This window comes from Onychostoma macrolepis, chromosome 03 (genome assembly GCF_012432095.1).
Source record: "Onychostoma macrolepis isolate SWU-2019 chromosome 03, ASM1243209v1, whole genome shotgun sequence".
Classification (NCBI taxonomy): Eukaryota; Metazoa; Chordata; class Actinopteri; order Cypriniformes; family Cyprinidae; genus Onychostoma; species Onychostoma macrolepis.
Window position 1 is genome coordinate 55,835,000 of NC_081157.1, and position 10,832 is coordinate 55,845,831.

The 10,832-nt window shown below is 38.2% G+C and overlaps 1 protein-coding gene across 1 annotated transcript in view; it reads left to right on the forward strand.

Moving 5' to 3' along the window:
• The window catches only part of LOC131535853 (B-cell receptor CD22-like), an 8,117-nt gene extending 650 nt beyond the window's left edge, over window positions 1-7,467 (forward strand). Inside the window, exons 2-6 of the mRNA XM_058768359.1 lie at window positions 3,325-3,537; window positions 6,327-6,581; window positions 6,692-6,946; window positions 7,064-7,306; window positions 7,397-7,467. Coding sequence (XP_058624342.1) covers window positions 3,325-3,537; window positions 6,327-6,581; window positions 6,692-6,946; window positions 7,064-7,306; window positions 7,397-7,467 — 1,037 coding nt within the window. The remainder of the gene's footprint in view (window positions 1-3,324; window positions 3,538-6,326; window positions 6,582-6,691; window positions 6,947-7,063; window positions 7,307-7,396) is intronic.
• Window positions 7,468-10,832: the final 3,365 nt, after the last annotated feature.

Sequence of the window (10,832 nt, forward strand, 5' to 3'; positions counted from 1 at the left end):
GCTTATTAAACTTTAAAACAGTACTGTTCGTATGTTTACTTATGAGTTCATACAGACTTAAACATTATGAAATCACTGTTATAACATTTTAAATCTCTTTGAGTCAAAGTTTACCATTTTGTTCATACAGACTAGAGGGTGACACGGAGTGCATTTTCAAACCTCTCCCGTCCCACTCCCACAAAAAAAAAATCTCATCCCGTCCCGTTCCACTCCCGGAAGAATTACTCCCATTCCCTCCCACTCCCATTTAAAAAATAAAATAAAAATGTATTAATTTTTTTTGGGTCGAAATCTGTCAGTTACAGTAAAAATATAGTACAGATCACAGCGTGCCCACCTTAGTTGAATAAAAACCCAAAATGTAGTTTTTTGTTATTATATTGAACTGAAAGCCAGTTTAGGCACAGTGTAGGCTACATTGCACACATTAAATTTTATGTAAATCATCCATGCTAACACATACGTTTTCTATTTGAATTTAGTTTTTTTCATTTGAAAGCAGACACTTCACTCTCTATAGATATATTTTCAAAGACGGAGTTTCGAAGTTTCTCGCTCAGAGACCTAAAGCACACCGTTCTGAGTGTACACAAATAAACGAGTCTTTACAGATTCGAAAGATGTATTAGGCTACTTTTATCTGTATGACCAAAAATTAAAAAAAGATTTTAAGAGCAAGTGAGCGCACCAGCACCTGTCCTGCAGCGAGCGCGCTATTCAGCTCCACTCTCCACACAAACTCTTCAATAGCGCACATTTCTCTAGGTTAAGATCATATTGAGCAGCCATGTAAAGTTGCTACTACATACATCTTTCAGATGAAACGCCATATTTGAGGTCGATGAATGATAGTGTGTATTACCACATAGTCCTATATCTGCAACAAAATGTGTGTGCATGTATGTCTGTGTACGTGTGTGTCTGTGTGTGTAAATTTGCTTATAGAGTATTAATATGCTAGTTTAATCATTTAATTTCAGTGTGTGTGTGTATGTTGTGTGTCTGTTCTCCATTTTGAATGTGTTTCAAGCCATACATCCAGGTTGGCCAAAACCACCTTAAGTGCTTGAACCCCGGTGATCGCTGCTTGCGGCTATATTTATTTTTTTGGTTGCCTTAACTGTGTGTCTGTTGAAACATTTTTATTATGGCACACACACAAAAAAAATCATATACAGTGCTTCAAAAGCGGCCATCACTAAAAACAATCAGTGATTATAGTCTGAATTAAATCAGTTAGTCAAGCCACTATATGCTGTTGATTTCGTTATTGAAACATAACCGTCAACACCTGATTGCTATAACAAATATGTCTGATAAATACACAGTTACTGCAATCAAATGTTTTAAAGTCAAGGATCAGGAGCCCAACTAAAGGAAACACTGACCTCAATAATGGTAACTAAAACACTCAAACTAAAACATCAACATCTAAAGTCAATCTGGTAAGTAATGCGTGAAGCTGGTGATGCTGTTTGTGGAGTGGTTTAATCATCCTCTGCTGAGATCTTGAGAGATTTAATGTCTTAATTTAACTTCAGTTGATTTCATCTAAGGCTGTGGCTGAAGTCAGTTCTGTTCTTGTCTCTCTTTCTTTCAGTGATTCAGTTTGTTAACAGCAGGTTTTCTTCATTAATGCTCAATCATCACCCAATTAATAAACTATTTATCTCATTAATGTAACATCTGCTTATGATCCTTGATGGTCGTTGGGACTTTATGTCTTAAGAGACCCTTTTAGCCTTTTGACATTTGCATATAATTCACAGACTGGCCCCACATTCTACCGTTATATGGGTGCTAATTGCCAAGGGTTGTCCCCCCTACTGTCAAAAAGGTGCTAAACAGATCGACTATCTTATGTCTCCATCGGACTTCAAACACATTCCAAGAGAACTAAATGACCCTCGGTACCAGGCCTGTGGACTACCCCCACGATTACAAGATACATAACACACACATAGAGGCATTTTCTTTATTTAGACCATAATTAATCAGTTACAAATGTATCTGGTATATGCATGTGTTGTTTGTATGTTTCCTTATTATATTAGCCTAGTTACCACTCGTTATTCGTATTAGTAAGCTCTAAACGCTCATATTCAGGTGTATGAATGTACAGTATCTCTGGTTTAATACCTTTTAGATGTCTCTGTCTTGATATCAAAATGATCTGCTCTTTATTCCTCACACAATGATATACACTATGTGATCGTGAAATGCATCATACTATTTTTACTGTACTGTGGGGGGGAAATTACACCAGTCTCCAGATCAGTCATAAAACATGCAAATGAGGTGTCAAGTGGGACAAAGAAACACTTTCTCGCTGAAACTATGAGCCTTGTTATTGGTCAAACTAACCAAAATGGGTGTTACAGAGAAAACAGATAAAACTTCTCCCACACCGAAAAGGCAGGTCTTCTTTTTATTTGCGGTGCCCTGGAGACACACTTATCACCTTGGAAACCTCACGACTCCCCTTCCGGGGGGAGTCCGATCTTCTGGCAGTTTTAAGTTCAGTAACTTTGTCGATTCACTTCGGACTAACCAACCCACGGCTGAATTGACGAAGTTTTCTCTCCTAAAGGAATTCACCAGGAATCTACGCATTATACATGCACCAGGATGCTTTACTCAGCACCCACAAAACCCATGCAAGTAACCGCTTGTTAACTATTTAGATGCGCTTCTAGGCTTCGACCCCTTTTAATTAAGGTGATGTGATTATCTGATGGTTCCTAACAGGTTGTAGTTAGCTGATATGTAAATCTTGCCATGACAGTCTCTCTTGTGCGCGAGCGCTCTCTCTCTCTCTCCATGCCTTCCTTGCGTTGGCATCCATGTTTAATGTGTGTATGTCTGTGTCTAGTTCGATGTTGCATGTTCCCTTGTAGTGTAGTTTAATAAACATCCATATGTATTCACACTTGGTTGTATGTGTCTGCTGCTCTCAGAACGAGGTCACTTTAACGTCCGGTCTTGTTACATGCTCGGGGAGCAATTTTTCAGTAAGGAAATTATTTGTCGTGGCCAGAGAAATTATTTTCCTTACAGTCAATAGACGGTCCGTAGGCTCCTGCGGACAAACTAATCATTTTATTGTACTATTAATGCTACAGCTAATTCCTGAAGATGGATATATAGCTAATTGATAACAACCAGTTATGATTAATTATTCATCTCATAAAGCAAATATGCTACATTAACTTTAACACTGCTTCAGTGTTACTTTTTAACACTCCGAGTAAGAATTATATAAACACGGAGTGTTAATTTAACACTGGGGGTTTTACTGTGTAATGTGTGTGTTGTGTTCAGATCTCCAGGTGGAGTCTCCTGAGGGAGTGACAGAGGGAGATGCAGTCCATCTAACATGTAAAAGCAGCTGCACTCTGACTGACAGAGCAACATTCATCTGGTACAGAAACTCACAGCCATTACCTGAGAGGAGAGACAGAAACAATCAACTCCTGCTGCAGTCAGTCAGAAGAGAGGACGCAGGCAGATATAGCTGTGCTCCACATATCATGTGTGAGTAGAGATTCAGTCTTGTTTTTTGACTAGTTCAAATGTAAATATTTAAGAGTAAATATTTTCAAATATGAAACATGTTGCACAATAGAGAATTAAGATTGTGTAAAACAATAAGTTACTGTTCGTAACTCCGGTTCTCTGAAACATTGAGTGGAGAGATTCACCTATGGGAAGGGCATCCGCGCCTGACCTCTGCAGAAGCATCCAGTTGCACCAAGTCTGGCTTGACAGACAGGAGCATGAGCCCAGTGGCAGGTGAGGGGCCGCCCCTTAACAGAGAGCATAAAGCCCCCGCACACGCTACCTTTCCTCAGTGAGCATAGTCGCTTCTCGTGCAGCAAGCGGGGCAAACTTTGAATTACCACTGTGTATGAAATGTGCTATATAAATAAACTTGCCTTGCCTTGAAGAGTGTAAAAAGCTTCATTTTTTTCCAAACAAGGTACAATTTAGATTTGTATTTATCAGGATATTTGATTTAAAAATGTGTAAAAATTTTAATGAATCCAAATAGATTTATACTTATAACTTGTGATATAATCATGTAAAAAAATATATTTGGTTGAAAGTGAATTTTTAGTTTCAGTTGGCTATAGAAATTTGATTTGGTCAAGATTAATTTTTCCAGTTGAGAAAAAGTAAACCGATTACTTGTAACAAGATGAAGTAATTTTTTTTAAAAAGTTGGTTCAATGACATATTGTTTTCAGTGCAGGCAAAGGGTCAAAACCAGAGTAACAGTCCAATCTGTCAACATACACAGAGTTAATCCAAAAGACGAAGGTGAGCAGGCAGGCAAAGGGTCCAAACACAAACATCAGTCCGATCCAGGTAATAAACAGTCAGGTAAACAGGCAGAATCATACAAAGAACAGGCAGGCAAGATAACTAGAGAAACTCTCAGCAAGTCAGGTAAACTGGCAATACTTCACGAAGGGTATGAGCACAGTTTCTGGCTATAAAGCCACCAAACAGGAAATGAGAGACAAGGAAGCAGAGGGAGTGGAACACAGTCAGTACACTGGCGATGGTGGTGTATCAAGGTTTTTTGGTTCTATTTGAATATTTTTTACAACCCTAATTAACATGTTACATTTTAATTATATTCTGCTGAAATTAAAGGGGTCATATGATGCGATTCTAAGTTTTCCTTTCTCTTTGGAGTGTTACAAACAGTTTCTGCATAGATAAGATCTCTGAAGTTGCAAAGACTAAAGTCTCAAACCCAAAGAGATATTCTTTATAAAAGTTAAGACTTGTCCACGCCCCCCTAAGACGGCTCATTCAAACACGCCCCCACGTCTACGTCACGGTGTGGGGGAGATTTGCAAAACACCGCCCAAATGTTTACGCAAAGAAAGGGGGCTTGATTTTTATTCTTGCTGTAGTGCTGTTGCTGCCGCCGGCACCATGTCCTGGAGACGCTGTGTTTCGTTGTGAAAGCGAAACTACTTTGTTTGGGCTTCCAAAAGAGGACACAACTAGAAATCAGTGAAACTCAAATATTAGAGTGTGTGCGGCACAATTTACAGAGGACTATTTCCTGAACCTGGCAGGAGAGTAGCCTTGCTTGCTGGCTTGCACAAAGGCTGTTTCTATAAATTGGGGCAATTGCAACTTTGCAAGGACAGTCTGACGCTTCTGACTCACAGCCTGTAAGTACGTTTCTGCTACCGACTATTCAAACGTGAGTTTTGAGCAGTGTAGAGTAGTGCTTGTTGTTTGTCATTTCTCCGATTACAAATGCAGACATGGTAATGTTTACGTGGCGCAATGCAACGCGACGCGTAAAAAGACAGTACAAGTCATTATAATCAGTAATTATGTCCCCACTGGATGCAACAAATGCCTCGTTTATAATGGGTTTTACTGTTTTAGTCTTGTCTCGCCAGGAAAGGCCATCACAATACGGTGAGGGGCGTAACATTTCCGTCTCACGCTTGAGGTATTCGGCCAATCACAATGCACTGGACGCGTTTCAGAAAGGCGGAGCATAGAGAGCATTGCATTAGACAAATACACAAAATAATGTTCTTTTTAGCAACGTCATATGACCCCTTTAACAAAATGACATGATAGGGTTAGGGTTAGGGTTAATAAAAATTAGTTCATTTTGCTGAACAAGATTCAAAGATCCGAGTCTGTAAAATAATCAGAGCTTCCTAGAGTTGCCAACTGCTGCAGGACATGCACGAGGTAGAGATGTGGCAGTGCAGATTGCGAGTTGGAATTCCCGCATTATGAACATGGCACTTGTGACAATGAATAACATTGTTCGAAACAGCCATAATCTCACACCAAATTACAGGCCCTGTAAATATACAGATTACAGAAAAAGCAGATAAGAAATGTAATGTTTTTTCAAATCAGAATTACATACTGATATCTTGATTGAATTGATGCTTGAGTGATGTTCTTCCACAGCAGCCGTGATTAACAGAAGTTGGTGCCATCTACTGCTGCAGTTAAAGTTTTCTATGCATGATTTAATTTGACAGGACTCAGAAGACTCTCTTCATAGCCAATCACTTTAATGGATAAAAATAAAATGTAAAAGAAAGTATCTAATAATCATAAACTAAATAAACTAAGGAAAATTTGAACTACTTAGAAAAGTACAATTTATGAGAAAAACTACTTTTTTACAGTAACGAGAGTGTTTGTAATTAGTTACTTCCCTGTGCACAACATAGAATTCAGCTTGTGTAAAAGTTTCAAAGACAGTTTTCTTTGGAAATTTTCTGTTTTTATTAATATTATTTTCATTCTATATACTGGACCTCTAGATTCTCCAAAGGAGACGTTTGTAGCGGTGAGTCCATGTTTTGACATAGTGGAGGGAGATTCAGTGACAATGATCTGCAGCAGTGATGCAAACCCACCTCTAAAAATCAACTGGTTTAAAGGAGGAACGTTTGTAGGATCTGGAAGAATCTACAGCATCTCAAAGATCAGATCTGATCACAGTGGAGAATACAAGTGCAAGTCCATCAATGAACATGGAGAGAAATACTCTGATGCTGTGACTTTAAACATCATGTGTGAGTCTATTATAAAACATTAGATGTTTAGTCTAGGTTTTGATCATTTAAGTTCCTAGTAGTAATTTTAAACATGTGTAAGAGGTAATAAATCTTATCATTGTTGTTAGACCCACCAAAAAACATCTCATTGTTCATCAATTCATCTGGTGAAATAGTGGAGGGAGATTCAGTGTCTCTGATCTGCAGCAGTGATTCAGACCCACCTGGAGAGATCAGTTGCTTTAAAGGAGGAACGTTTGTAGGATCTGGAAGAATCTACAACATCTCAAAGATCAGATCTGATCACAGTGGAGAATACAAATGCAAGTCCAGAAATCAACATGGAGAGAAATACTCTGATGCTGTGACTTTAAACGTCATGTGTGAGTTTATCATAAAACATGAGATACTAATTCTGTTTTTATCATTTCAATCATATCAAGTTCCTATTAGTAATTTAATAAATGTGTAAGTGGTAATAATCTGATCATTGTTGTTAGACCCACCCAGGAACATCTCAGTGTCCATCAGTCCATCTGATGAAATAGTGGAGGGAGATTCAGTGACTCTGATCTGCAGCAGTGATTCAAACCCACCTGCTCTGAATTTCAGCTGGTTTAAGGAGAATCAAAAATCAGCTGTTGGATCTGGTCAGGGTTTCAGTGCACTACAGAGTGGACGCTTCTACTGTGAGGTTCACAATCAGCATGGATCTCAGCGATCAGACGCTGTTACTGTCACAGGTGAAGGTTTGGTAGAGCAAACCTATATAACTTTCTTTGGTTTAGACAGTTGTTGTTGTTGTTGTAATATCTTTATTTGTCCCTTTACAGGGCAATTTATGCAGCATCAGCCCTCACAAACATACAAGTTTTATAAAAACATCACAATAACACAACCATGACAAAACCCGGGCATCTACAGTACCCAATTCTTCATATACTTTTAAAATTCATGATACTTTTACACTCAAGACTGCATTTGAAACAAAAGATCTAGAAACTTTAACAGTCCTCCACTTGGGCACTCTATATCGCCTGCCTGAGGGGAGCGGTTGAAATTCTAAATACATAATGTGGGATGTATCACCTAAGATAGTCAAAGACTTCCTATGAACATTCCTCTCGGGGGGTGCACATGCGCAAAGTATGGAGTAGTCGCGTTTTGCTGAGCTTCTCTCTGCTAACACAGAATTTGGATTATACCATTATTTTACTTGAGAACGATCATTCATCCTCCGGAATTCATTTTGCTTTTGTTGAGAGGAAGATTTTATGTTGACTGGTAATTCTACAGGTGTTTTTTCTGACTCTTGGTGAAGCATCATGTGTTCAACAATGGCGTCCAAGAAATCCTCAAAGTCCGTGCTTACTGTTAGGGAGGAAGCTGGCGCGGGTGATTCCCTATCTCAGACGAATGTGAATACGATACTTGCTGCAATCAATTCGCAGGGTGATGACCTGAAGAAATTGATAGATGAGAAGATGACTACGTTGGAAGGTCGATTGGACGCACTTGATGTGGCGATGGCTAAGTTGCAGTATGAACAAACGGGCTTTAAGCAAAAGATGGTGGAGATGGAAGGGGCGCTAAATGATGTGGACCGGCGCATCGGAGAAACGGAAAATACGTGTCAAGAACTACGTACTGAGAATTAATCTTTATGGGCTAAGCTGAATGACTTGTAAGGCAGATCGCGAAGGCTAAACTTAAAATTTGTAAGAATAAATGAGGGAGAGGAACAGGGTGCTGTGTTTGTAGTGTCTTCCGCCACTGCTCGAAGAATCACGCACAGTCTCGGAGTTTGATACCAGAAGAATATACTTTATTATCTATTTAACAATAATAAAGCCGAGGCCCTTCTGCAGGAGAGTCTCCTGAATGTCTCTCGGCTCTGGTATATATACAAGTTTTTAAGGCGGGTTCCTATACATTAGGAATTTCTCTTATGTATACAATTCTACATTTCACTTACGTATGCAATTCTATCTCTCCCTTAGGAGATGAGACCTCCTAGATTTGTTATGGTAAAGGAAAAATGCCCCCCTTTTTCTCCAGATGTTTTCATGTCTGGACAATCTAGCCACGTAGGCAGTTTTTGCACAGAGGCCTTAGAACATAATGGAAGATTAAATAGACATATTAATGGCAAGATTCACCTTGATTATACTTGATTAATTCAGATCTTTAACAATAAAAAATCTTCTTCATTCCTCCCTTTGAGACTTTATTAAGTCTCACAATTGCTTATGTCTACCCAGAGTGCTACTTCATGATTCAGTCTTTTCAGTTAACACTATCTAGTGACTAAATAAGTCACACAGTCAATGACTAGATGATGCAGCAGCACTCTGGAGGAGAATCAGAACCAAACATCTCTCTCTACACTTGACTAAGAGAGAGTAAAAGATTCTGTCTCCTTTCCCCCTTTATCGTAGAATACAATGTTATAAGCATGAGCGTGCATTTGGTTCAGCGCTTGCCTGTGGTTATGTATACTAGAAACATAAATACACATTCAAAATATAATACATTGAATATTCCAAGAAAAAATAGTTCAGATCCGTTGATCTTCAGCCCAGATACTTTGCGCATCGTAGAGGGCCAGAGGTTAGGCTAGCACTTACACCCAGGATTTGGCTCATCTTTACACCTCTTCTTCATAATCATCAGAGTCGCTGGAACTATCATCCAAAGTTTGCTCATTTAAGATCAGTTTGTTTAGCAATCCTTCATAATATTCATCCAGGTTCCTTTCTGTGATTGTTCGTTGATTATTTGGGACTTTTATCATTTCCATTTGTTTAACAGTAGCATTGACGACTAATGTTCTTAGTAGGGGTAATACACAGCAAAATAATAAACCTCCTATTAATATAATATAGCAGCTCCTAAAAACATCCCTATTTTAGCAAACCATGCTCCCCATGCTCCTAACCTTAGATCAAACCAATCCCACATTTTACTATCTGTCCCAGCATTAGTTTTAAGTTCAATCCTTAGGTTTTTCAATTTGGTCATTACTTCGGTGAATGCTCCTTCTGGAGCAGTATTATTTGGTATAAAAGTACAGCATTGATCCCCAAACAAAACACATACTCCCCCTTTTTCAGCTAACAAATAATCCAAAGCTATTATGTTTTGCCATGTCATTCTGCTTGTTGCATCCAATTGCTCTCCTAAAAGTGATAAGGCTTCATCGGTGTAATTAATAAATCTTTGCTGGTTGTAATATATATAATTGATCCATTCTGTATTTTATTTTGTGCAATCCAAATGAATATTGATTCAAATCCTGATTTAACTTCATCTCTTGCTTTAAACTCTTAAGGTATACCTCTTGGTTGACCAATTGAATCTATATAAACTGCAGGGTCTTTTTCATAGGCTCTTCTCGATCTGGATTTCTCTTCCTTTGTTTCTTCCTCTTCTAAAGAGATGTGACTCATTTTATGTGTCAGTATAACCCTAGTACATAATCCTGACCATTTTTCTGGTAATGTTGTCAAGAGGCCATATTCTAATCCACACATCCACCATATGTCTGCCAATGCAATATCAATGTTATCAAATATAGGTGGTGGGCCTTCTTTTATCACTAAATAGTCATCTGTACATCGCGGTATTTTCCATATTTTGCTACATTTCCATTTCCATAAATCTTCCTACATCAACATTCCCTTCTTTTCATAACATTCAAATTCCTGATCTGCCATTAATTGTATTTTTCCTTGTGTTTTTTTGTATTTTTATTTTCTGTACTATTGGCCATTTACGGGTACGTACGCACTGTAATTCAGTTGTTTCTCTGTAGTTTGTTGTAGATTGGAGAAACTGGCACCAATATGGGCAAAATGCCATTTTTTGGGTACAGTTTCTAAAGACATTTATCTCTCTGCCTCTTTCTATAAAGCATTTACATTCTTAGTACATCTAACCCCATTGCATTAGATAGTCCTGGACATTTCTTAAACCATTCATCATGAAATATTTTGCAACTAGAACTGTGTATAGAATTGGTACAATATATAAAATTGGTCTTGCTTCAAAGCAAACTATGCAGTTTTCCCATTTGTCTTTTTCTGCTGTGTAATTTACCCATTTATACCAATTATTGTCTTCTGCCTTTTCCCATAATATATCTGAATTGCTCATTTTCTTGTAAGTGATGTTATAATTGTCATCTACAATGTGTCTATTTTATCTACATATTTTTTCCTCCTCAAGTAGTTCTTGTTCATTTTGGATTAAGTTAAAGCCACTGCTGGA